Source organism: Mus caroli, unplaced genomic scaffold (genome assembly GCF_978045245.1).
Source record: "Mus caroli unplaced genomic scaffold, Mus_caroli_1 scaffold_10, whole genome shotgun sequence".
NCBI lineage: Eukaryota > Metazoa > Chordata > Mammalia > Rodentia > Muridae > Mus > Mus caroli.
In genome coordinates this window covers 5,428,304-5,455,932 of record NW_028227265.1, presented here as the reverse complement: position 1 = coordinate 5,455,932, position 27,629 = coordinate 5,428,304, and the positions used below count along the sequence as shown (strand labels likewise).

Here is a 27,629-nt window from a genome sequence, read left to right as displayed (position 1 = left end):
GGGCAGGTGTGCACTGGGTGCTATCAAATTGAGTTGTTGCAAACTAGTAAGTGAACATTGCTATTGCTGTTGCTTAGTTTTAAGTTCATTTTTTTATGCATAATACTGTTACATGATTCCACTCAAACATCGAAAACTCAGGCTCAGGAAGCACACGTTGTTCGTGCAGAGGATCCAAATTCCATTCCGTTCCTAGCACCTATACTGGACAGCTCATAACCGTCTCTAATTCCAAGAGATCCAATGAATGCTCTCTCGTGGCCATCTTGAGCTCCTGTACACAGGTGTGCATACACACACTTTAAATAATTCCTTGAAAAATCCAGAAGCCCCTGAAGTCAGCCACTGTTGTGGGCTCTTTCCTAGGAATATTTCATGCCCTGTACTCGAATGAATACACCTCTTGCAGGCACTGGGACGATAGCATATAAATGTGAGGACCTGAGTTTGATCCCTAGCACCCGTGTAATAATCTGGGTGTGGTAGTACATGCTAGTAATCGAGGCACTGGTAAAGCAGAGTAAGGAAGACCCCTGAGGCTCACTCGCCAGGCTGCGTTGCCAAGTTAGTGAACCCCAGGTCTCAGAGAACCCATGTCTCAAAACAGGTAGAAAGCATGCATGTTGAGCTCTGGCATCCATGTGTTACATACATGCACACATGTGTTACACACATGCACACATGTGTTACACACCTGCACACATGTGTTACACACATTTTAAAACTAAGGCATTTTTTTTCCAGCCCAGTGTGGTGGCGCACACCTTTGGTCCCAGCATTAGGGAGGCAGAGACAAACAAATCTCTATACTCAAGGCCAGTCTGGTCTACATCGTAAGCCAAACACCAGCCAAAGCTAAATAGTGAGACCCTGTTTCAAAAAACAAAAAATATTGTTAGTAGATATATTTTTGCTCTCCACAATGAAGACACAAATGCATGGGACATCACACTTTGCCCTTTACTCACCATGTGTGGGGAACACAGAGTCACAGGCCTTTTCCTGGTCCTCAGGTGAACTGGACCCCGAGAGGATGGGCTCTGGCATCCAGTATGGAGACGCTGCCCTGAGACAGCTGCGGTCACCTCGACGTACACAGGCTCCAAGTGCACAGGAGTGTGGCTGCTAGGCGCCCCAGTGACACAGGTGGATGTTGGGGGCCCTGCATCCTGGCAGGAAGGAGGGGCTGTAAAACTGCAGTAGGAGGTGAAGAGGAGGGGAGGAGAGGCCCTTAGGAATAGTCAGAGGTCATCCCCACAGGACTGGCTCTGCAGGAGCTCCTCCCAACCATTCAGAAGCAAAGGCCAGGCAGACAGGGAGAGCCCAGTGGTCCTGCTGTAGCCATTCTTAACTCAAACCATGGAGTGCACTCGACCTAACTGGAGCATCTCCAGAACCAGCAAGCTCCCCACTAAACTTTCAGTAGCGCCCTCTCCTGTATACCACAGTGGACATTTTTGTCGGGGAAGTTGAGGCAGGAACTCACTGTCTAGCCCACATGGGCCTCCACCTTAGGACAACCCTCCTGCCTCAGCCTCCCTCCCAAGCCCTGGGATTCCAGGTCCCCATGCCCAGCTCACAGGCTGGCTAGCAGTGTGAGCCAGTGTTGATGCAAAGGTGAAGCAGTCAGGTCTGTCGGGCTCTGAGCTGTTTGGTCTTTACAAGCACAGAAGTATCTAAATCACGCTTAATGGTTCTCAGGTTCAGCGGTGGGTCCTGGAGTACAGCCGCCGGAGCCTGAAGAGGCTGGAGTTTTTACTACCATCTTTTCTACTCGGCACAGAAGTAGATCTTCCTGGGGAACGGTGTACACTGGCAGCCGGGGCTCAGCAGCCATTCTGCGAACTAACTCAGCGGACAGTACCTTTAGATGCCACATGTATGCAGACCCCTGCCCAACACGTACCCTTCATGTTCCGTTAAATCCAGCTTGTGCTGCCCACGGCCCAGCACGTTCCCACAGCACAGAGCCAGTGTGACATGACAGAACCCTGCACTCAGTGAGCTTTCTTTTTAAACTCCCAGGAAATGCAGTTGTGAATGCGAGAGAGCGTGCTTTTCTCGTTGCATTGGTTAACTCCCAGGAGATGCAGTCGTGACCGTGAGCGTGCTTTCCTCCTTGTGTTGGTTATGCGTATGACCCGGTATGAAAGGACTCTGGTGTGAACAGCCAGTGTGTTTCTTATTTAATCCCTCCCCCCACACACACCTTTTACACTGTTTCTGTGATCCACACCTGAAATGCTAAACCCACAGGACTCATTAACACCTGGAAATAAAGTGGAATGGAGTTTCTCACGCACAGTACACTGTCCTGCTCTGTGCCGTCGGGTAAGCCTGTCCAGACTGCTCGGCTTCCACGCCACCCCCACCGTCTCCCGGCCAGAAGGCACACTGTTGACCACAATGCTTTTCCTGAAGCTCAGTGTAGGGGCACTGCCGCCTCTTCACATGGGTCGTTGTTTCGTGGTCATTTTCGGGAAACTCACTACCTCTAGTGCAAAGGATATTGCTTATTAAGAAATCCTGGGCTAGGCTAAAGTGCTTTGGTTTGCATGTGCAAGGCCCTGGGGTTGGTCTCCAGCAAACACCTCCATACCACACACCTAGGTCAGACATGCTGATAGCACACCTATAATCCCTGCACTCAGTGAACTGAGACAGCAGAAGACGCTCATGAGTTCAAGACCAGCTTGAGCTCAAGAGACTGGAGTACAGTGTATGGGGTGGGTACCTCATAAGAGGTGGATCTCACAAAATATCTTTGTAGCTCTTCCTGAATACATAAATGCCTTACTGCATACAACTATCAAATCAACCCGCTTCTGTTTTCAGGCAGGGTCTCACTATGTAGCCCTGGAACTTGCTGTGTAGACCGGGATGATCTCAAACTCACAAAATCCACCTGCCTCCGCCTTATGAGTTCTGGGAATAAAGGCCTAGGCCGCCACACCGGGCAAAGCCTTTTTCCAAACAAACAATGTTTCCTGAGCACTGCGTTGCACACATTTTAATATGCCAAAACTTCATTGCTATCCTATTCTGCTCTCTTCTATTTAAAATGTTGTCCAATTTTGAGATTTCTCGTTGGCAATTTATCTTATGAATATGCTACTTAGTGTCCACTTCAGCTCTGGTCTTCTGTCACCAACTTCTAGTTGAATCCTACCACAGTAGAATATAATGCATGATCTCATTTGCTTTGGCTGGCCAGGTCTGTTTATACAATAGGACTGCTGTCTCAGTAATGCTGTGTCCCGGAAGGGCTTGCACGGCTATGGCTGGGGGAAGCAGCCTCTGCCCGTTGGCACATGGTGGTCACCGGGCTCTCCTGCATTGTGGCTGATCCTCACCTGTCATCTCATGGGAGGTGCAAGCCTCCAGCTCTCACTCTGAACTCCTCAGTCCTCCCTATCTATAGCTGACCCATACAACGCCCCAGCTGGACCTGGCCACACAGCCTCTGCCTCCGTCCCAATACAGCAGCTGCTAGGACGCCTTCAGTTACCTGCACCGGTCCGTGGGTGGGATGCTCACACGTTCTGCAGAGTCAGATGAGTCCCGGGAAGTCCTGGCAGCTTTGCAGTGTGGATGGCATGGAAACACTAAGACATGGTATACACTGATATGTTTGTTTTGGTTTGCACTCTTTTTTAATGCTGTTCAGCCTCTCTGAACCTGCTCTCTTTTAGGTAAAACAATTTTAGTATTAAATATCTCACTGTAAAATTTCTGAATCATTTTAGTCTTTTCAGAGCCCCCCCTCCCCTTTAAGAGAGGGTCTTACTCTAGCCCAGGCTGGCTCCATACTCAAGATAATCCTGCCTCAGCCTCCCTTATGCTGGGATTATGGTGTGTGCCAATATGACCAACTCTGGATAAGGAATTCCTAGCTGATTTTTTTTTTCCCCACTAATGATTCACATTCTCTGGTCTCTATGAAGAATTTGCCATCATTCAGATTGTCAGAGAAGCATGTGGGTTTTCTTTGAGCACTTCATGGTGTCTTTTTCGTTCTGGGCAGTTTGATGATGATGTGTCCTGATGTGGTCTCTAACCCAAATCCTGCCTCTGCTTCCCCCAGGATCACGGGGGCTCAGAGCATTTTTTTGGGTCTTTCCCACGTACGGTTCGCTCAACTCCTTTCATCAGAGCAGGAGTTTCCAGATGTCGTTCATTCCAAGCCTTTTAATGCCTTCACTGTTTTGGTCATCTTTCATGTCACGGGTCCCCTTGAGACTCTTTCTTCAGTCTCTCTCTTGTTGTTACACTGGTATCTCTCCTCTCCATTCCACCACTGTGTCTATCCAGCTGTGCTCGCTCAGTTTGTTTCCATTTAGGGTTCATGTTTGACGGTAAAGGCTTGCTCTGTAACCCTGATGGACCCAGGCTGACTTCAAACTCACAGAAATGTTCCTGTCTCTGCCTCCCCCATTCTGGAATTAAGATGTACAGCAACATCCCATTTACATGGCTCTTTATGACATCCGTCTCCTTACTGACCATTCAGTCTAGGCATTGAGAGTGTTTCTATCGTTCACTAGAGCTACTTGGATGCCTGCACTGTATTTGCTATCTTTCCTCTTGAGCCTCCCTGTTCAGACACCGAGTGGCATGGCCTTGAGGCCCACTGAGACTTTGTTTCCTTTGATATGCTAGCTATGGCCAGGTGACCCAAGTGAGCAGCAGCTCTGAACACGAAGCAGAGGCTGTCTCAGTATCCTGAAGTGCAGGTGGCCCTGGAAATAAGCTTAGCACAATAGTGGAAACTTTCCCTCAATGCAATTTTGTTACTATTTAAGAAATCCAGGAGCTGGAGAGATCTCTCAGAGGTTAAGAGAACTGACTGTTCTTCCAGGGGTCCTGAGTTCAATTCCCAGCACCCACATGGTGGTTCACATCCATCTGTAATGGAATCTGATGGCCTCTTCTGGTGTGTCTGAAGACTAGCAACAATGTACTCATTTACATAAAATAAATAAATAAATCTTTGTCAGGTGCCTTTAATCCCAGCACTTGGGAGGCAGAGGCAGGCAGATTTCTAAGTCTGAGGCCAGCCTGGTCTATAGAGTGAGTTCCAGGACAGCCAGGGCTATACAGAGAAACCCTGTCTCAGGAGAGGAAAGAAAGAAAGAAAGAGAGAGAGAGAGAGAGAAATCCAGGATGCAGGATATACTGCAGGAATGAATGCTGACAACTTCCAGCTTCCATCCCGTGGGACACCCACCAACTCCCACTGCCTAAAGACCCCCACCAAAGGTCCATGGAGTTAAAAATGCATAGACCAAAACAAAACAAACGAAAACACCTGCTTCTTGTAGAGATGTTTTTTAAAAAATCTTCAGATACTCTCAGTTACTTAAAAGCTCTTGTACGTTTCCACTGATCTTCAGATTTTTCTACAAAGGTGTTTAAGGGTCGATAATTACTGCGTTCCCGGGATACTGTCCATGGTGCTGACTTGGGTGCTGCATGTGGTCATATTTGAGAGGCCCAGCAGGGATTGTCCCAGGAGCTGAACATCCATCTCGTGATATGAGTCCTATGTCTGATGTAACTGTGTCTTGTACAAGCCTGGATAAAGAGGGAAGATGTTCAAAAAGATAAATGATGGGTGGGCCAGCATACAGACCTTAATAAACCACTAACTCCCTCCTCTGTAGAAGGGGGTAGCAAAAAAAATATGTAGTCCTGCCAATCTAAAGCCTGTTTTGAGGACTGGGTATAGAATTCAATTGGCAGAGTAACCACCTCACATGCATGAAGCCCTGGGTTCTTGCATCCCCAGAGCTGCAGTAACTAGGTGGCACACACCTGTTATCCCAGCAGTTCAGAGGTAGAGACAGGAAGTGCAGAAAGTTGAAGGTTATCCTTGCCCATTTAGTTCCAAAGCTAGTCTGGGCTACGTGAAACCCTGTCTCAGGAGGAGGAGGAGAAAGAGAAAGCACCACCATCATCACCTCCACCACCACCATCATCATCATCACCATCTACTATGGTGGCAGATACACTTGGGAGGTAAATGAATCTACAGAGTGAGTTCCCGGACAGTCAGGGCTACATAAGAAAGACACCGCCCCCCAAACCCAAATCCATTTCAAATTCACATGCAAGTATTTTGAAATGACCCACAAAGACCTTACCTGGGTCAGGAACTGCAGAATTGGCCACAGGATAGCACTGGTTTAATCCAGAAAGTAGATCATGCAGCTATCCTGGTTTTCTTGAGGAGTGAACTTACCAGGAAAGCAAAGTCTCACTGTCGCCTGCACTGGGCCTCCTGCTTGCTCCTCTCCAATTAACATTTCCGGTGTCCTCGGTGTCAGGGAGTCCCGTACCATTTGCAAAGTCTTTTAAAGATGTTTTTAGCGTGAAAGCTTCACAGAATTCTGTGTGTGCTGCTTTGTCTCCTGCCATGTGGAGACCCCAATGCCTCCTGCATGCCAAGCAAACACCTATCACCCTTGCTCGCTCTCCTCTCTTGCCATTTAGTCTCGCTCTTGTGAGGTTAGCACAGACCTTTGAATTGGCAGGCGACCCTCAGTGAGACACAACTGCAAAGATGTTGCCTAGCGGCTGAAACGGGCACGTGCGCTGCACTGTGAGCAGGTGAGATGCCTAAGGTTACCTGCAGAAGTGTATAAATGTGTTAGGAACTCTCCGGGTAAGGAGAAGGAGCAGGCACAAGACCAACCCAAGTGCTCAGACATCCTCTAAACACACAGTGTAAGAATACATTTCTATTTTCTTCTCATTCTCGTCATTGTAGCCAAGCTGGGCATCCTTAACTCAATAATCTGTTTAATCCTCACGTAAAAGTAGCACAGAAAACGAAAACGCTTACGGAAAACGGTTTTAATTAAGACCTTAAAATCAGGTTTTTAAAAAGGACTTGTATGTCGTTTATTTTAAATATGACTGGATTCTCAAACATTTTCAGATGTTTCCAGCATAAAAGTTAATTTTTAAATTATTTTACTGCTCCTAGAATAGGAAAAAGTTGTTAAGATCAATTAATTAAAATTCTCATAGGTTCAAAAAGTAATCACCGTCTTTTTAAAAGGAGAAAATTTGAACCCTAAACATTAGGGACTCAGATGTGGGGAGTCACCACTAATTCATACTGACTTTATTTGCGAAGTATGAACATTAAATGTTCTCCAAAGTCCTGATCATTTGTGCTCTGTGTAAAAAGAATGTGGCAAGCCTTTCATCCCAGTGCTTGGGAGGCGGAGGCAGGCGGATCTCTGAGTTCAAGGCCAGCCTGGTCTACAGAGTTCCAGGACAGCCAGGGCTACACAGAGAGACCCTGTTCTGAGAAGGGGGGGCGGGGGGGGGTTGGTAATACCAGCAGGCACCTCAGCACGCCTCGGCCTGCACTTCTACACACGTATGCAAAAGGATGCATATCTGTTTTCTGAGCAAGTCTGATGACCAGGGTCGGGGGCCTGTGTCCCTCCCCCACCTGTCTTTCTGAGATTGTCGGGTGCTGTTTGAAGATGTAGGGAATGCAGGCTTTCAAGGTCATGGCTTTACAAAGAGTGATTCTCAACAACCTGGGCTACTGTGCCAATCACCCTGATTACGCAACATTTGGGGACTATGTAGTTAAACACAGTTATCACTAGCAAGGCTGTATTTGGACAACATGTAGAACTTACTCTTTAATTAAATATACACCTCAGAGGGAGGGCTCTGTACACGGATGGGGACTGTACAAAACTAGGCAAATGTTTTAAAAGTGTTTTTTTAAAAAAAAAAAACAAATTCTTTAGTGTGCATTTTCAAAGCTTGATAGTTTTCAGATGACATCGTGTGACAGTCTCACGTGGAATGAAATCAGTCTGTGTTCTAGAAATTATCATACTCAAGAACCCAAAGTAAAAATATCACGGGAATGCTCATCCACACACCCAACACTGGGTCTTACCCAGCAGGCTCAGACGCTGCGTGGGTGCAGGCAAAAGAGCTCCCCGTCTCTCAGGAAGAACACGGTGCTCATCCTTGGAGTCTTCTGCACGGTGGCCAAGGCACCCATCTCATGGAAACACATGTTCTTTAAAGCCTCTTTCTTTCTTAAAACCCTGACAGTGGTTCCCTATTAAAGGAAGAACGAACATTACCATCAGGCCAGCACCTGCCCGAAATTCTCCCACAGTATGGCAGCAAAGATCATCGGGCCAGAGATCAAGCAGTCAGGTTTCCAACCTAGACCATCAGCACTGTGCACAAAGCTGTCATTAAGTTCTGTAAAAGGGAGAGCATAATGCAGGCTAGGACACACTAACGGTGTCTGCTGGTCCCATCGCCACAGGCCAAACAAACCCAGTTCATTAAATGTCACTGCAGATTACAACTTCTCAATATCTTCATCCGCTATCTCTCTTAGAAGAGAGGAATGGCGGTCAGACTTAAGCAGCCAACTGCAGTTAAAGGAAAGTGAGTCAAAAATGTCATCATTGCTCTGAACATGCTCTCTGCATGTCGCTCACTGGAATGTCCCAGAACTATTAAACTATGCATTAAATGAACGTCTAAGGGATGACTTAGGGAGAAAAGGTGACCCTCGCTCTGGCCAGAAAATCCTGAAGTCTCACAATCTACATGAAGACGAGGTGAAACAAAATCAAGTGTAATCGGTCCGCAGCCACCAAAGCTCTGGCTTTTCAGAACAGCCCGGATCTCCATGCCTGCCTTCCTTGGCTCCGTGCATGGTGAACTGCACGGTGAGTCCTGAACAGTGGACAGGACACCCTGCCAGCTGTGGAATGTGGAGCTGATGAAAAAGAGCAGCTCTGACTGGACTACAGGAGGGGTGGGTGGGAAGCGCCTAGAGCCGGTTAAAGGCACTCGGTGTGGGTATCTCCAAAGATCAAAATCTTTAAAATAAAACTCTTACAAGAATATCAAGACTTGGGGACTTGTCTTCATAAACAAGCCAGCATCTATGGCTTCCATGGTCTGTCCCACTACTAAGGCAGGTGACCAACCATCATGAGAGCAAAACCATCTCTTGGAATTTCCTGGGGGGGGGGGGGGCTTGCAGGACCAGTTGGTTTCTTCCACCCATGTGTGGTCTCAGTTGTCAGTTTTTGTTTTCCTTTTCTTGTGTGAACACTCGAAAGAGGATGGCCCCGGGGCTACGCCCTCGCTGAGTAGCACCGCATATACTCTGTCAGCCATGGGTTCTCGGCAGACGCTGGCTTTACCCTCTGGTTCTTTTCCACATCCACCGAGTGAGCCCGCTGCCTCTGAGCAGCCAGCTTCCTTTTCTCCACCTGTCTTCTATTCTTGGCTCGAAGTGCTGATTCATGAATCTACAGAAAGGTCAAAAATAAAGGTAGTAGCTAAGTGGGTTAGAGCTGAGTTTTAAGAATATCTAACTAAAAGTCTGGGGATATAGCTCGTCACAACCTAGCATACAGGAAGTCCTGGGTTCTATTCTCAGGTGTGGTGGTGCACACCTGTAACCCCAGCACTTGGGAGGCAGAACCAAGAGCCTTGGAAATCTCAGTGCCAGCCTGAGGTACAGGAGACCCTGTCTTATGTTGCCAGTCTGATTCCCTGAAGTAAGGAGTCAAGCCCCACCAGTCTATGGCATCAATGCTTGCTTCGAGGAATAAACTGTCACATCGCCACCCATTACCAACAACAGCAAAGCTGAGCAACAGAAAATTACATTTGCTCTTGCAAAGGACCCGAGTTCAATTCCCAGAACCCAAGCTAGGCGGCTCACAACTGTCTATAACTCTAGCCCCAAGAAGCTCTGATACCTCTGGCCTCCGGGGGCATCACTGCACTCATGGATGCAGACCCACATAGACACATGACAAAAAACAAAAAATAATCTGTTAAAAGGTAGAAGTTTACATAGAGGGCTGGAGAGATGGCTCAGTGGTTACGAGCACTGACTGCTCTTCCAGAGGTTCTGAGTTCAAATCCCAGCAACCACATGGTGGCTACCATTACCCTCTGTAATGGGATCTGATGCCCTCTTCTGGTGTGTCTGAAGACAGCTGCAGTGTACTATGTGCATAATAAATATTAAAAAAAAAAAGTTTAGATAGAAATGGTAACCAGCTAACTTGCATCCAATCTAGGACCAGCTTGAGAAAACTGCTGTTTTTAGGGTTGGTTTGTTTTTTTATTTATTTATTGAGACAGGATCTCTCATGTAGCTCTGTCTGGCCTGGTACTCACTACATAGATGAGACTGGCTATAAACATCAGGGATCCTTCTGCTCTGCCTCAAAAGCACTGAGATGATATGGGTACCACCACACCAAGCTCTAGAAAACTGTAGGCACTCCTAGACGTTAAGCAGGTCAAAGAGTTAGTTATCTAGCACGCTTTAAACTACTACACTAAGAATGTGAAGGACAGGGCTGGAGAGATGGCTCAGGGGTTAAGAGCACTGACTGCTCTTTGGAAGGTCTTGAGTTCAAATCCCAGGAACCACATGGTGGCTCACAACCACCCGTAATGAGACCTGGTGCGTCTGAAGACAGCTACAGTGTACTTAGATATAATAATAAATAAATCTTTAGGCCGGAGCAAGCAGGCTGGACCAGAGGGAGCAGAGAGGTCCTGAATTCAAATTCCCAGCAACCACATGATGGCTCACAACCATCAGTACAGCTACAGTGTACTCACATACATAAAATAAATAAATCTTTAAAAAAAAAAAGATTTGTTTATTTATTATATGTGAGTACACTGTAGCTGTCTTCAGACACACCAGAAGGGGGCATCAGATCCCATTACAGATGGTTGTGAGTCACCATGTGGTTGCTGAGATTTGAAGTCAGGACCTCCAGAAGAGCAATCGGTGCTCTTAACCACTGAGCCATCTCTCCAGCTCCTAAGTAAATCTTTTTTTGAAAAAGAATGTGGAGTACTGCCAGGTATGTCCATACAAGCCTGTAAAATCCCCAAATTTGGCAAGAGAATCAGGATTCCAAGGTCATCCTCAGCCTGTCTCTCGTTTGTATATGTGTGTGTGTGTGTGTGTGTGTGTGTCTGTGTGTATGTGTGTGTGTGTGTGTGTGTCTGTGTGTATGTGTGTGTGTGTGTGTGTGTGTGTGTCTGTGTCTGTGTGTGTGTGTGTGTCTGTGTGTGTCTGTGTGTGTGTCTGTCTGTGTGTGTGAGTGTGTGTGTGTCTGTGTCTGTGTGTGTATGTGTGTGTGTGTGTGTCTGTGTGTGTGTGTGTGTGTCTGTGTGTGTGTGTGTGTGTGTGTGTCTGTGTGTCTGTGTGTGTCTGTGTGTAACATGTCAAGGGAGTTTATTAAAATGGTCACAGGGAGACTCATGAGAATCCTCTGCTAACAGCTCCCTTGTCTCAGATTCCACCTCAGATAAACAACATCTGCCACCAACATGCTACTCCGGGAACTCGCCTGGCATCCCAGGAAAACCAAGTTTGCCGTTCCTCTTCCTGCCTGTTCTTAAAGGCGTCCCTGGCATTCAGCTGGTGCTAACACAGTATTGTTTCACGGCTACCACTAAAGGTTCTCATGTCTAAAGTGTCTCAGGCCTTGAGAGAATGATAAACCAAGGCCGAGCTAGTGGCTGGAGCTCGTGGGAAGAAAACACAATGGCTGACAACGAGGAAAGCATCAGGCTGAATGTCGTCTGAAGGGAAAACAGAAGTCCCTAGTAGACGCCAAGTCGTCAGAGGAGCTGAGGAGAAAGCCTTGGTTAAGGACACCAGGCTACCAAAGCTAAGGGAATCTGATGCCTCCTCAGGGGATAACTCCTGCTCCCATTGTCCCTGTGGCCCAGACCACAGAACTCATACACCACAATGACAGCTACCTCTTCCTGTCATCAGACCTTAGCCCTGGCTGTAGCCCCAGTTAACCAAAGTCCACTCCATCTTTCTAGGACCAGAGCCCCCTTCTTTTGGCTTCCATGGACTCCCACATAACCCAAGGACTTCCCGTGGCCCCGGGCACCATAGCCATAGGAGAAATGCCCCCAAGGCAGCTCAGGGCTAGTCTGGCCCCGTTCAAGGCACACCTCGTGCACAGAGGCTGACGCACAGACGTTGTGTGTCTTCTGGCTTCCCATGTCCATCTGTCTCTCTCCCCAGCCATAAAGAGCAAACGGGTGCTTGTTCTCTTTTATCTTGCTCGTTGATCTCTGTGGGCTTCTGGTGGCTTTCTTACTTCCTCTGGCACATAAGGCACTAGGCTGTTGTCGCGGTCCAGGGCCACTGGGTGCCCCATCAGTCTCTTTTGTCTTGTGTTCTTCAGGTTTCTCTTCTGTGTCCTTTTTTGGTGGTGCTTTTGAAAAAGAAAAAAAAGAAGGGACAAGATGAGATGGAAAAACTTTAAAGTTCAAGTTCATATATATATGTATGTGTATATATATATATATATATATGTATGTATATATACACACACATATATACACATATATATACATATATATACACACACATATATACACACATACATACATATATATATACACACACACATATATACATATATATGACTTAAGTTGAAAAAATAATATTTCATCAAGTCAGTTACATGTTTAACTCCACAGGTTTTACTTAAACCAGCTATGGAAACAAATTACCAGCATTAAACCAAAACTATTCCAAAGCAACCGTGATGCCCACCTACAGGAGTCACCGTCGCTATCCAAATGAGCAGCGTTTCCGTAGCAGGAGCTCCCTCCACAGGCCCCTGAGGGCTTCTCTATCGGATGCTTCCTTTGGGGACAGACTAGGCTGTCCTCACTGGGCAGCTGCTGAAGACTGGCTTCTAAGTCACTCCCTGGAGTTTGACCCTTATGCTTCTGTTTCGATGTACACTGAGGAAACCCTCCTTATCTGTGCCTACAAGGAGGTGGCTGTCCAACTGAGTCCAAGGACTCTCGTCACACAACAGAATGTGGTCACCACAGCCACTCAAGTGTACCCTTTACAGCATCCCCAGAGACATTGAAACAGGAGCGACCTCATGAGCCAGGGCCACAGCGTTGGGCTTAGGTATGTAATATCCTCGAAGGCTCATGGGTTTGAACACCTGATCCCCACTGGGGGTGTTGCTTTAGGAGGCTGGGGAGTCTCTGGGAGGTGGAGTCTTGATGAAAGAGGTGAGTCACCACAGAATGAGTATTATGGGTTGTAGCCCAATCCCAGTTTTGACCTGATTTCTGTTTCCTGAACCATCAAGCTATAAGCAAGCAGCCTCACCCTAGCCGCCACCGCCGGGAACTCTGTACCTTTCCTACCCTTTCCAAGAACAGAGACCCTTCCTCCCTTCAGATGCTTCAGTGATGAGAGAGGGAAATGACGGGTATGGTGGGAGGGGGCATTGAATGATGTCAGCAGACCTGCGGAGCGGAGGGTACTTAGGGGGGGGGTATATATGTGGTTGCCCAACCTGAGGTCAGCATCAGGTTAGGAACATTCTGGAATGTCCAGCTTTCCCTTGCCTACCTTCTGATGTTTTAATACCACCATCCTTTATAAGACATTTGTGCATAAATCCTTCCCGAGCCTGTTTCCTTCCCTCCTACACACACACACACACACACACACACACACACACACACACACACGCTGGAACACGAGCTCCATGGGAGTGAGTCACCCACTGCTCAAGCATGGCGTACATCCCCTCCTCCATCAGCTGCTGCAGAGCTTGGGTCTTCTTGACTGCTACACAGACTGCTGGAACAAAGCTGGGTCGCCTCAGAGAACAGCGCCGATGCCCTTGGCTGGGCATATGTTCTGTACACCCTTACAGGAGAGTGTTCCCTGTGTGGGCGATCCAGACGGTACGCCTGACTGTAGGAAACCTTATCTTCTTCTTCTGCCTTAGCTTCGGCCTGAGCTCTAACAACCCATTCCTTTTACTGAACATCTTAAGTATCACGTGACACAAGCCACACCTGGGGTCTGACACCTACACCCTAGGCCCGACTGCCGTCCTTGCAGGGGAGCTTCCGGGGAGAGGGACACCAGGTTCCACTTATGTCCACACACTGCCTGGGTACACTTCTGCATGCTGGACCCTTACCGTTCCTCCCTTCAGTACAGGATGAGGCAAAGTGGGAACCGCAAAGTCAAAGCAAAGAGAAAGAGTAGCCTGGGACAGGATCTGTGAGGTCACATCTGGAGAACAAGGGAGTGTGTGTCACCTGAGTTCTGAATCTCTTCACCTCCTCTCCTCCAGATCTCCCAGGAAAGCATGCTGGGAGAGAACAATAATGCCTTTCTGTGAGGGAAAAGCTTATGCTGACCAGAGAGAGACTCAGAGAGGGACCGTCCTCTGAAAGGGAAGAGGGGATGTGAGAAGCTCTAAGGACAAGTACACACACGGTCGACAGATACAGGCCGGGAACAGGAGGCACCAGGGGAACAAAGCCTTTCTGTGCCAATGTTGGATTGGAGGTGGGGGGTGATGGTACCTTAGAAATCATGGGTAATTGTGGGGGATTTTAAGCTCAGGAATGATGTGGCCCTGTCTATATTTTAGGATGGGTTGGTTAAAAGAATAGAGCCAAATGCCTGCCAGGAAAGCAGACTGCAGACCAGGGTAAACAGACATGCTGGCACCGTGATGCCACTGGGGTGGGGTGGAGGTGGGGCAGGGGAGCCTGACTGGTCTCCATGGATGTTCTAAGCAGATGGTCCTTCCAATCTATGAACCCGAGGTATCCTAGGCATGAAGGAACACAAGCTCCATGGGAGGATGGAACAGCCGGGCAAGCTGCTAGTGGACACCCACAGGCACCTTGAGAGAGAAGCTGGGACCAGGGTCAGAGTACACAGTATTCCAGGAGAAATGTGGAGCAGGAAGTCAAAAGGGCACTGTTGGATCCCCAGGACACTTATTTAATGAGAGAGAGAGAGAGTGAGAGAGAGAGAGAGAGAGAGAGAGAGAGAGTGAGTGAGTGAGTGTGTCAGTCCAAGAGCAAAGGAAGGCTGTCTAGGAAAGTAAAAAGAAACCAGAAGAAAACCTGAGGAAGTGGCATATTCCACAGCAAAGTCAGTGTACTGGGACTGAACCCTGCAGCTTACCCATGAGGCTCTGGGGAGTGGGGGGGGGGGGCACTCAGGTTAGGGGTCAAGCCAAGTGCAGAGCAGTGAATCAACCCTTTTTTTTTTTTACCGTAGGACCCCAAATAGCTCAGTGAAGTACAAAAGCCACTGCCCACCTAGGGACCTAGGAACCTAGGCAGGACCTCAGAGTCCAAATGACCCCTACAAATAATTTTCACACAGCATTACCACAGTATCACAGGGTGTCACAGAAGATAGCCCAGCACCCAGGAAGAGAAAACAATGCAGAGACAGCCAGCTGGCGCCATAGACTTAAGAACTTAAATTATCACCTACAGACAGTGAAATAATGGTGCTCACACTCTGTGCTTAAGGAAAAAAAAACAAAAACAAAAAACAAAAAGCAAAGAACAAACGATGCTTGAAAATTATTCCCAGCAGGAGACAAAAGATGGACAAAAGCAGAAGAAATGAGATAAAACGTATCACTGTGATTTTAATATTTATAAAACTCTCAAAAATCATGCCTGGCACATGGTAATTAGATTTAAGTATATGCTTTTAAGATCCTCTTTGAAAGAATGATGTTCAAAATGAGGATGTTTTCAGGCAAACAAAAGCAGTGTTTCCCTCAAGATACAGGGTAGAATTGCAATGCTTTTCTCACCAACCGAGGGGACGGTCAAAATAAATCCAGGCTTTAGGATGGAGCTGCCCAGTGCAATAGCCTGCAGCCACGCGTGGCTATCAAAAAACACTCTAGAAAACTAAAAGTAGGGCTGGTGAGATGGCTCAGTGGGTAAGAGCACCTGACTGCTCTTCCGAAGGTCCAGAGTTCAAATCCCAGCAACCACATGGTGGCTCACAACCATCCGTAACGAGATCTGGCGCCCTCTTCTGGAGTGTCTGAAGACAGCTACAGTGTACTTACATATAATTAATAAATAAATAAATCTTAAAAAAAAAAAAAAAAAGAAAACTAAAAGTAAGTAAGATGACTGTGCTTCTCTGTTAGGCACGTCACGGGTCAACCATCCAGTAACACCATGGCAGCTGCTCTATAGGGAATGCAGCCCATCATCACCGAGCAGTTTTGAAGAGTCAGGTTGTAAGGGGGAAGCAGAATGCAGTCACGTAGCGAGAGCTGGAGCATTCCCGTCAGGCAGATGTGGAGCATACATGAGCTTTTCACAGCCAAAGCCGTAAAGGGACTCTTCCCACGTTTCCAGAACTGGACTTACATAAAATGAAATTACAACGAACATATTCTCACAACCATTAGGGAAATGAAGCTGCAAACACAGAAACAACTTTCAAATCCCGTTCACTTTGGAGCGGAGTTTTAGGCCAGCTTGGTACGTGATAATCACATATAAGTATATGCTTTTAAAATCCTATTTGAACAAATATTTATAGAGTAAAGCCCAGCCTCAAAACAGCCACAATAAGAATTTCCATTTTGGAACATTAAAAACACACACACAAAGACAGAAGAAATGGCTCAGGGGGTAAAGAACACTTCCTGTGTGAGCCTGAGGCCCTGGGTTCAGATCCAGCACACACGTGTTGTGGATGGACCTGATGCTGTTTGTATGTTGATGTTAATTCCACTCTCCTGGGAGGGGCTGCGAACAAGGAGTGAGTCATCCTCAGGTGACTTCTTGTGAACCAATCCCCTAATGAATAAAGGAGCCAATCACCGGGTGAGTAGGTGGGACTTCCAGGTTGGACAGGAAGCAGGAAAGAGTTAGGTCTTTTTGGACAGAGATAGAGTGAGGACAACAAGATGTAGCTACAAGTGTCTCCTGGTTTCAATGGCGGATCCGTTAGGATTTGCCGCCTGAGGATTTAGATTTAATAAGGCTTTCCAGGTTAGGATTTTAGTTGTTGCACCCAGCGACTGAGTTACTGTTGTTTCTGAACTAAGTTTGTGTTGTGTTTTCCTTCATGCGGCACCTCATCTGGGTTCAAGAGAGAAAGGTATGGCATCAAAGCATGGGTTTGTCAGATGTGCCACAAAAGTCATAGGGAATTTGAAGCATGGGGCTGGCATGGTAATGACCCACCAGTGGGAACCTAGCAAGCTGGGTGGAGAGATTTTGCAGTTCTGAGTTAGAATCTCCACGAGATAAAAACATGTTGGCCATTGCCCGCCAGTGCATGGCCAGCCATGCCACTAGGGCAGAGAGTTGCTGGTGCAAGCACAGGAACGTGCCTTTTTTTTTTTTATTTCCCCACAACACACATGTGAGGAGTCTGGTACAACACTGCTCCCGTAACTGCAGCCCTGGGGCAGGGATGAAGAAGAAAAGGATCTCTGCAGCTCACTGGGGCCCAGCCTAGCTCCAAGTTCAGTGGGATACAGATGGAAAAAACACACCAAGTAGTTAGCACCCCAAACTGTGCGTTTCAAAGTTAAAATGGTAAACTTTGTTTTCTATGTATTTTACCACACGTTATTATAATCCCACTTGGGAGATGGAAGCAATCGAGGTCAAGGTCACCTCAGCAGGATACTAACTCTGAGGCCAACTTGGGCCAGGAGGTACCAGGTGCCTGTGATCCCAGGGAGGTTGGTGGAGGACCTTTAGTTCAAGGTCAGTTTGGGCTATGTAGTAAGAGCCTCTCTTAAAAACAAAATCAGTGTATGGTGGCTTTAATCCTAGCACTTGGAGGCAGAGGCAGGGGGGTCTCTGAGAGTTCAAGGGCAGCCTGGTCTACAGAGTGAGTTCTAGGACAGCCAGGTATATGTAGAGACCCTGTCTCAAAAATTTGAAGAGAAAAAAGCAATCAACAAAACCAGTCAGGCATGGTGGTGGTAAGCCTTCATCCAAACACTCAAGAGACAGAGGCAGGAGGATCTCCGTGAGTTTGAGGCCAGCCTGACCACATAGTGAGTTCTAACCTATCCAGAAGTACATGCTGAGACTCCCAAGAAAAGAGTCCACATAGATAAAAGTTCTTTTGGCACAAAAACAAAAAACAAAACTAATAGAAGTTAGTTTGGTAAAAACAAAAGACTAAACAGATTCACAAACCTCTCACAAGCCTAATCAAGAAATGGGCCAGACATTGTAGTGTCTATCTTTAATCCTAGCACTCCAGAGGCAGGTTCATCTCTGTGAGATCAAGGTTAGCCTGGTCTAGCTAGGGATACACAGAAAAACCCCATTTCTAGATAAATGAATGAAAGAATGGATGAATAAATGAAGCAGAGGCTGGAGAAATGGCTCAGCAGTTAAGAGCACTTTCTGCTCTTGGAGAGGACCTGTCTTCCACCACCAAATCAGGTAGCTCCTGTGATTCCATCTCCATGAAATCCTATTTCCTGTCCTCCATAGGCAGCCTCATGCCCATTCACATAATACACACACATACATATGCACATAAGTAAATAATAATAAAGCAGCAGCAGGTTCTGTTTAAATGAATGCTGCAATCTCTTCCTGCACAAAGTCCCACTCAGCAAAGGCCAGAAGGCACAATGACAAAGGCCAGGGGAAACAATGGTACCACACAAAACATTCAATAAAATATGGAGAGAAGCAGATAAGACAGAAACACAGACTCAGGTCAGCCAGAGGAGGCCAACTGCCTAGAAAGCAGCCTAAGGCAAAAGCTGAGCCCAAAAAGGGTCCACTAGGCACAGCATTCTCAAGGCCAGGGCAAGAAGGCCTTTGGACTTCTTTCCAAAGGCCCAGCACCAGCCAGCCCCCACCCTAAACCCTTCTGAAAAGCAATAGACTCATCTCTACTAAGAACTGGGTTAGGGCACCCCAACTCCACACTTGAGCAGACTGCTGTAACTTCTAAGGAAAGCAAGCTGAGAGGGAAAGATACTGTCTGGCCCACAGAGAAACTGGAAAGGTGGGAACCTCCATCAAGCTCCGTTTTATTGCCTGCTGTCCCAAAGACCTTCTGCACGCTATAAGGAGGGCCCAGCATAGGAGGACGCTTGGCAAGTGTTGATATAGCAACAGCTCAGTTGGTCTCTCAGCAGAAGCCAACGATAATACCTATCAGACAAGGTGTGCCAGCCTTGGAAAGGGCGTGCATGTAGCCCACAGAGCCTACCAGGCTTCAGGAGTGGTGCTGATTTTGGCTGGATTTCATATTTGCAGGAGTGGATAATCTTTTCATAGTTGTCCCTCTCCCTCTCCCCCTCCCCCTCCCCCTCTCGTTGTCCAGGAACTCACAATGTAGACCAGGCTTGCTTTGACCTCACAGAGATCCACCTGCCTCAAGTGCTGGGATCAAAGGTATGCAACACCACTGTCCAGCCTTTTTCTTTCGTTCTACCCAAAGTGCCTACCCTCTCCTCCCTGAATGCCCGAGTACTGGCTAAAGATGAAGAAGCACAGGGTCCTGGACCTGAGCTGCCAGCACAGCAGAAGCCAGAGTGATGCCTTCCTAACAGGACAGGAGGCCTCAGCACACAGAGAGCCTCCTCTATAGCTTTCATCCTGGGCTCCAAGCATGTGACAGACTGGCTGGTTCCCCTGGGGCAAGAAGAGAGGCACCAACTGGGAAGGACACCCAGGGGACTCCCAGAGGATAAAGTTTTAAATGCCCCAGAAAAATACCCTTGTCTGTCTCTCTCGTACAGCCAATAGACAAGCCAATAAATCACTCGGGACACCACATCTGGGTCCCTCAGAGCACGTTCAGGCCCCAGCATTAAATATGAGCAGATAGGTCAGGAGTGGCCATCTGGTCACCCCTCCCACCGTTGTGTGTGTGTGTGTGTGTGTGTGTGTGCATGTATGTGTGTGTGCATGTATGTATGTGTGCATGTATGTGTGTGTGCATGTATGTGTGTGTGTGCATGTATGTGTGTGTGCATGTATGTGTGTGTGCATGTATGTGTGTGTGCATGTATGTGTGTGTGCATGTATGTATGTGTGCATGTATGTGTGTGTGCATGTATGTGTGCGTGCATGTATGTGTGCGTGCATGTATGTATGTGTGCATGTATGTGTGTGCATGTGTGTGTGCATGTATGTGTGTGTGCATGTATGTGTGCATGTATGTGTGTGTGCATGTATGTATGTGTGCATGTATGTGTATGGATGTTAGAGCAAAACTTGCAGAAGTTGGTTCATTCCTTCCACCATGTGGGACCCAGGAATCGAACTCAGGTTATCAGGCTTGGCAGCAGTTCTGCACTGAGCCATCTCACTAACCCATGAGTACATATTTTAGCAAGAAAGACATGGAGATGGAAGCAGTATCTTACACCTGCAACACCAGCTAGCCAGGTTAAAGCAGAATGAAGAGTTCAAGATCAATAGGGGAAGTTGTAGTGATGGCTCAGCCAATAAGAACACCGGCTCTCCTTCCAAAGGACCCAGGTTCCATTCCCAGCAGCCAGATAGTGACTCACAACTGTCTGTAACTCCAATCCCAGGAGATCTGATGCCCTCTTCTGACTTCCCCGGAGACCGTATCTATGCAGGCAAAGCACTCATATACATATTTTTTTTTCTTTTTACCCAGACAGGGTCTCACTACATAGCCTTGGCTGTCCTGAAACTCATTATGTAAACCAGGCCGACCTGGAACTCAGAGAGATCTACCTGCCTTTGCCTCCTGAGTGCTGGAATGAAAGGCTTGCACCACCACATCAGGTAATAAAATAAAATTCTGAATTTTAAAATGTTAGAAGTTTGATCCAAGAGGCCAACAAAGAAACAGATCTGTAATCCTAGTACTCAGAAATCTCAGACAGGAGATTTTCTATAGTGTGAAATCAGTCTGGGCTACCCTATAAAAACCCTGTTTCAATGAAAAGAGAAAAGAAGGGGGGAGAAGAAAAGGATAGTGAACCGTGAAGCAGAGGAAATGACTTTAAATGGTGTTAGGAAATCTTGACTTGAAGAAGCTTCCCTGTTCAAAAAGCCCAGTACGATGAACGAAGGAAGGCAGAAAGGCACCACAGGCTCTTGAGTCTGCCTAGGTGAAAAAGAACCTTCTGAAAGCTTCTGCCTCCCACCAAAAAAATAAAATAAAATAAATAAAAATGCAGAGACAAGAGGTAGAAAGAACAAGTAGTAGGCATGAGGTAGGAAGTGGGGAAGGATTACTTTCCTAATTTTTGAACAGGTTGTTTAAAATAGTGTGCTTGTAAACTTCATCAAAAAAAAATGTAGGGGCTGGTGAGATGGCTCAGCGGGTAAGAGCACTGACTGCAACATCCGAAGGTCCTGAGTTCAATTCCCAGCAACCACATGGTGGCTCACAACCATCCATAATGAGCTCTGACACCCTCTGCTGGTGTGTCTGAAGACAGCTACAGTGTACTTACATATAATAAATAAATAAATCTTAAAAAAAAAAATGTAGTTGAAAAGTGCAGCTGTGGAATAAGGAAGTGGAGATGGACTAACAGGCAGGCAGCCCCGCATCTTATCTACAGTAGACCAGCAATGACAGTTGAGTAGCATCGAGAAACTGGGTTAGATTTCCCAGTATCCCAAAAATAAATCTGGAGGTTGCCTTCACCAGTTTTAAAAGCAAAACTGTAGTGAGAATTTTAGTTTCCTTAAAAAAAAGAAAGGAAGGAAGGGAGGGAGGGAGAGAGAGAGAGATTGAGAGAGAGAGAGAGAGAGAGAGAGAGAGAGAGAGAGAGAGAGAGAAAGTTAATGCTATGTGAATATATTTTTGTTTTAACCCCAGGTGTGGGAAAAGAGCCCGATTCACAGCAGGTGATTATGATTTGCCGCATGCACTAGCAGGGTGTGATTTTTGCCAGCTGCAGACAGTTTAATTCTAAGGACTCTGGAGAGGGTATAAATGAGTGAGCCCCTAAAGAGCCTGGGGCAGCTGCTTTTCCCCTGCTGCTCCTGATTGCTGTTTGTCAAGTGGTTGTGAGCAAAGAGATGGGAAGAGACACTGGAGATAACCTGATAATGAAGACTGGACTTACCCAAGGAACCCAATGTCCCTAATCAGCAGGAAGTTGTCTAAAGAGGTCTAATTTTCCCCTCCAACTCTTTCTCTTCTACCTAGTGTTCTGGTGTTGGAAGGGACTGGAATGAAATTAGGGTCAGAAGGATGGTAGATAATAGAACTCAATAAAGTAGCCTCCCCCCCCCGCACCCCCCACCCAAATATGCCAACACAGGACAGCTAGAAAAGTACAGAATTCCTACTAACAAAGCACTTCCGCCTCCAGCATGGCGGGTGGAACTTACAAAGAACTTTTCACAGCCATTTCTCAAATAAGAAAAGGAAGCCAACAGATCTCAATCATTAAAAAAAAAAAAAAAAAAAAAGTCTCCAGAGAGCAATACAGAATTATAAACAAAAAGAAACAAAAACAAAGAAGAAGGGGAGGAGATATAGTCCCCTAAACACACAAAGAGAAACAAAACCCTCTAATAACATCTCTTACAAGAAAAGATACAGTGTACCCACCGCAAGAACCCCATACTTTTTGCAAGTGGTGGGAAGTGTCCTTCTGTGATCCCAGCTGTGGGGGATCCAGAGTTGAAGCCCCTTAGGCTACTTAGGAAAACTGTTTCCAAAACGGGGAAAACAATAAACTAGATACTTTTCCCATTTTGAAACAAAGTCTCATGTATCCAGCATACCGGTATCTCACTTCTGTCCTCAACTCAGCCTAAGTGCTGGAATTACAAGCATGCACCACCACGTTTGTGCTGCGGATGGAACCCAGGGCTTCATGCATGTAAACAAGCACTCAGTCCACTGAGATGCCAGTGTCTGAGATGACGCGAATGCTCAACTTGATTTCAGCATCACTCACTATATACATACACGTCGTCACACAGTAAACTATAAATGTGTGTAACTTTTATTTAATAAGTCTGTTTAATTTCAAAAAAAAAAAAGAAGAAGAAGAAGAAGAAGAAGAGGCTGGAGGGTCAGTGGCACAGCAATTTCCTAGTGTATACAAAGTCTTGAGTTCCATTTCCAGCACCATAAAATTAACTCTCACCGCCCTCCAAGAAGAAATAAGTGAAATAAAATAAAAATAATTCAATAAGACTCCTCAGAATTAAAGATAAGTTGGGGGGGGGGCTGGAGAGATGGCCCATCAGTTAAGAACACAAGATGCACTTCCAGAGGACCCAGGTTCTATTCCAAGCACCCACACGGAGGCGCACATCCTCCAGTTCCAAGCGATACGCACTCTCTTCTGGTCTCTGAGAGTACTGCATGGACATGGTACATAGACACATATACAAGCAAAACACCCATACGCATAAAAGAAAAAAAGAAAAGAAAAAATTAAGAGTTTGGTGTAGGGACTTGCAAATGACCTATATCAATCCCTAAGAGTCAGGACAGGTGTCTCCGTGGCGCAATCGGTCAGCGCGTTCGGCTGTTAACCGAAAGGTTGGTGGTTCGAGCCCCCCCCCCCAGGGACGTGTGCCTCAAGAGTAGTATTGGGTGGGTGGGGGACTGGGGGGGGAGTGTATTGGGGACTTTTTGGATAGCATTGGAAATGTAATTGAGGAAAATACCAATTTAAAAAATAAAAATAAAAAAAATAAAATGGCTACTCCAGCTTGTTTCTTCAAAAAAAAAAAAAAAAAAAGAGTCAGGACAGACAAAAGATTCTAGATTCTAGCAGTCAGATCCCCCCCCCCCCCGGGGAAGGGCAGTTATAAATAAGTACAGATCAAGGGTCAGGGCTCACAGAGATGGGGCAATGCCTCCAGATGTCTTAGAAACAAAGAGATGTCATCACAACCTCAAAAATTACGAGGGCTGTTTTTCCTCAAGATGCAACTTTTCATCCTTTCTTAAGCTGACAGATGACCTCTACCAATGAGGGAGCGAGTCAAAACATGGCAGTCGCTCCCACCTGTCAGGGAAAAGCTGGAAGTGCCTGATGCAATGCCAAGGACCCTCTTTAGACAACAACGTCAAGCCTGCCACAGGGCAGCAGTCAGGCCAGACAGAAGTAGGTCAGTGGCCCCAGGGGATGAGTTAAGGTGCGTGTGATGATGAACCACTGTACTTGGCTACATTGTGAGAGAGAGAAAAGGGACCCAGAGGAGCAAAGTGGGTCAGCCTGGAGCACCCATCCAGTTTCCATGGGCCCCATATCACACAGAATACGACAGCTATGAAGACTGTGTAGAAACGAGTGTGTCTGTATTAGGAGAGCAGAAATAAAGCCAAGGTAAAACTGGGGGTGGGGTGGGGTGGGGGCAGGGCAGCCATAAAAGTATATAGAAGTAAATACCAGCCACGTGAACTACTCAGGAAACTGGAGCAGGAAAATGGCTTAAGCCCAGGAGTTTGAGGCCAACCTGGGCAAAACAGTTAAGCCCTGGTCCCCAAACAAGAATACAAATAAAAAGTGTCTGTTATAATACCAGCTACCCATTCAGGAGACTGAAACAGAGGATTATACATTTGAGGCCAGGGCTACAGAGGAAATTCAAGAGTGTGGCTTAGTTTTGTTTGAGACCCTGCCTCAAAACAAAAGATACAAAGGGAGCTGGGAATGGGGTTTGGTGGGAGAGCATTTGCCTAGCATCCCCAAGGTCTTGAATTCAATCTTCAGTACCCCAAAAAGAAAAAGGGAAAAAGCAGAGGAGTGGGAAGCAGGTTACCTAACAAGTAGACAGCTGCTGGTGGGAGGGGGAGCACCATGTCGTTTGTTTCACGGAGACACAAGATTCCTCCTGTAAAAGTCCTTGCACCTGGGCAGTGGTGGCACACACTCTGAATATCAGCACTCAAGAGGCAATGGCAGGTGGATCAGTTCAGGGCCAGACTAGTGTACACAGTGAGTTCCAGAACTGCCACATCTACACAGAGAAACTCTGCCTTGAAAAACAAAACAAAACAAAACAAAACAAAACAAAAACCCTTTCAGTGAAAATAAGGCAAATGTATTCTAGAGCAATGCAAATCAGTGGCTCACCAGTGTAGTATTATAACGCATCTGTCAGGAACATTTCTCACATTGACACTGGCCCGCAGGAGCCAGCAAAAGAGCTGCGGAGAATCCCGAAAGCGGGACACATCTATTTTCCCTAATGCCTACACACCAAAAATTTTAGCAGGGATTTTGCAAATCTTTGGGGAGGGCTCTGTATCTCCATGGAAACCCAAATAATCATGAACTCAGCACGAAGCACACTGAAGTGTTGTCAGGTTTTCACAGGGCACACGCAGACAGATAGCAGGTTAACCTCTCAAACCGCGGTGGGAAAGGAAAAGCAGGTTTGCTCGTCCCAATAAAATAAACCTCACAGTTAGCAAGGGCTCAGTTTTCATCTTAATACCTGGGAGACGTGCTCACCGCCCCTACCACCTTCTGCCACGTTCCCTGATTTCTAACCACATCCCTGAAGCATCAGAATGGTCGTCATAAGCGACCAGATGACACAAGGCAGCACAGCCATGCAAGAACTGAGACTAGGCAAACAAGAGCAGGGCAATCCGACCCTTTCAGACTCCGACCATGGATCCCAAGCTCCCAAGGCTTTGTTTACAAAACTGAGATTAAAAACAAAGGGCCCATCGTACGACTTTGAAGGTCGAGTGAGAAAATGCATATTCCTAGACCAGTCACTGAGAAATAACTTTTTCATCACTGGACTCTCAGAAGAGCTCAGAGAGGTGGCTGGCAACCATAGTGATCTCCAATTGTACTGAAGCACAGCCCTGAGTCCAGGCAAACTCCAGGGCTCTCTGCTGACAGCCCCACTCCGCAACGGCGGGAAAGTGGCTCACAGCGTATACAAAGAGGGGTTCGTCCACAAACAAACGCATACCATTCTTCAGAGACAGCGAGGCCAGGCCTTCAGGGCGTTCACACAGACAACCATGACCCCATTATGACAGCTCGGGCGTTCTTAACTTCAGTCGGTCATCTTTGGAATGAAAAGCTCTTCTCGCCAAACAGGATGCGCAGAAACATACAGATCCGCCATCTGGTGGATCGAGGGCTCACTGAGCGGGCCACTGCCTGCGACCAAGGACCCCAACTAGGGGTCATATGAGTTGGAGGTCATAAAGGGCTCCGCCAAGAGTCACCAAATTAGGGAAACCTGGGGTGGGAAGGTGGAAATGCAGCCCGCACCTTCCCCGCTTAGTTCAGCAAGCGGATTCTGTCAACCCCAATTAAACCAAACCAAAACAGGAAGCGCAGAGAACGGAGCAACGCGCCGTGCCGGTACCTGGTAGCACTGTGTCCTGCTCCTCCGCGTCCCGCAGCTCCGCGCCGCGCTCCCCCACCGGCTGCTCCTCCTCCCGCGCGGAGGGCGCCGAGGTCTCCCCTAACGCGCCCCTGGGGGCCGGACTGGGTGAAGCCGAGCTGTCCGAGGGGCTGTCCGGGCCCCAGGCGTCCCAGAGCCAGGGCGCGTGCGCTTGCTCCAGTAGCCGGCGGCCCAGGCGGTAGCGCAGCAGCTCGCGGTAGCACGGCGCGTATTCGTCCCACCGCGGCTCCCGATAGCGCTTCATATACTCGCTCTTCACCCCGCTGCCCGGGGACATGGTGCCGCGAGCCGCCGACTGCCTGCTCCGCGCTGCCGCCTACGGGTGCGACGGGACTCAGAGGCGCGGCCCGCCGCGCGGTTCAAACCGGGAGCCCCGCCCGGACTGGAGGGCGGAGGCTGGGGCAAGGAGGGGCGGAGAGGGGGCGGGTCTGTGACGGGTGTTTCTGGGAGAGGGAGGAGTCCTGGCGGGGGCGGAGTTCCGGGCTGGGAAGGCCCCTAGTTCAGGTAATAGCGGGGGCGGGGTTTCAGGAGGGATTCCAGGCGACGCGACCTATGGAGGTGGAATGATACTCGTAGGTGGTCACCAGGGGTCTGCTCCACTCGGTAGAGGTGGAGACCACCGGACTTAAGGTGACCGGACAGGGGATCTTAGGTCCCCAGGCACCCTCCTGGGCGAGAAGTCGGGGACTCTATGAGCAGCGTCCTTACCTCCTTCCTGTTCTATCCTCCGCTCTCCGGAGGTCAGCAGAGATAGTGGCACAGCAGCTACAATGCGAACAGCGTTTCTCCTTGCGCGTCCTCCACCAAGATGTCGCCGATGGAGCGGTGGCTCCGCGGTCCTACGGCAGCCGGAGACGAAGGCGCCGCCCCAGCCTGAAGCCTGCACCTCCCCGCGCGCCCGCCAGGCCCCCGCCCGCTCCTGCGCCCGCGCCTGGGGCGCTGCTGTGAACCCCCAGCTCGTTCGCCCACTCGCTACTGGGGGCCTCGCGAGCAGGTTTCAGCTCTAGCTGCAACCTGTGCCTGTGAGCAACCAACACCTAGCGGAGGGCCAAATCCTGTGTCCCGATTCCTTCCTCTTTTCACAACGCCCGGGTTCTCAAGCCTTAGTGATTTTTTTATTGTTGTTGTTAATGATGTTGTTGATGTTGCTATTTTAATACATTTCCCTCCTCTGCCCCCTTTTGGAGACAAATCTCATGTTACCAAGGCTGGTCTAGAACTCATTCCAGAGCCCAAGCTGGTCTTGAACTCCTGATCCTTCTCCATCAACCTCACAAGTGCTGGAATTAGCAGGTATGAGCCGCCTCACCTGCCCTTGCCTTTTATAACTTACTAGAGGCCAACTTTTGTAAAAATAAATAAATAAAATAAAATAAAACCCAGGGCCTGCTCAAGGACCTGGT

At 47.8% G+C, this 27,629-nt stretch overlaps 2 protein-coding genes and 1 non-coding gene across 6 annotated transcripts in view; 2 read left to right on the top strand and 1 right to left on the bottom strand.

Moving 5' to 3' along the window:
* Rab4a (RAB4A, member RAS oncogene family) overlaps window positions 1-2,307 on the top strand; it is a 28,556-nt gene extending 26,249 nt beyond the window's left edge. For all 3 annotated transcript variants that reach the window (XM_029480783.2, XM_021170728.3, XM_021170727.3), the window contains 2 exons: window positions 1,014-1,146; window positions 1,702-2,307. In XM_029480783.2, the coding sequence (XP_029336643.1) occupies window positions 1,014-1,129 (116 nt within the window). In that variant the 3' untranslated portion in view covers window positions 1,130-1,146; window positions 1,702-2,307. The remainder of the gene's footprint in view (window positions 1-1,013; window positions 1,147-1,701) is intronic.
* A 4,501-nt stretch (window positions 2,308-6,808) lies between these two features.
* Window positions 6,809-27,035, bottom strand: Ccsap (centriole, cilia and spindle associated protein). 2 transcript variants are annotated; one of them, XM_021170605.2, is made up of 4 exons: window positions 26,935-27,035; window positions 26,188-26,542; window positions 12,019-12,284; window positions 6,809-9,317 (listed from the first exon to the last, which is right to left on the bottom strand). In XM_021170605.2, the coding sequence occupies exons 2-4, from the start codon at window positions 26,501-26,503 to the stop codon at window positions 9,141-9,143; spliced, it is 759 nt and encodes a 252-aa protein (XP_021026264.1). In that variant the 5' UTR covers window positions 26,504-26,542; window positions 26,935-27,035; the 3' UTR covers window positions 6,809-9,140. The 2 variants fall into 2 exon arrangements, with proteins under 2 accessions (XP_021026264.1, XP_029336125.1); XM_029480265.2 differs by having other exon boundaries at window positions 26,188-27,035.
* Trnan-guu (transfer RNA asparagine (anticodon GUU)) lies at window positions 23,338-23,415 on the top strand. The gene has a single exon. It is a non-coding gene; the product is annotated as a tRNA-Asn (tRNA).
* Window positions 27,036-27,629: the final 594 nt, after the last annotated feature.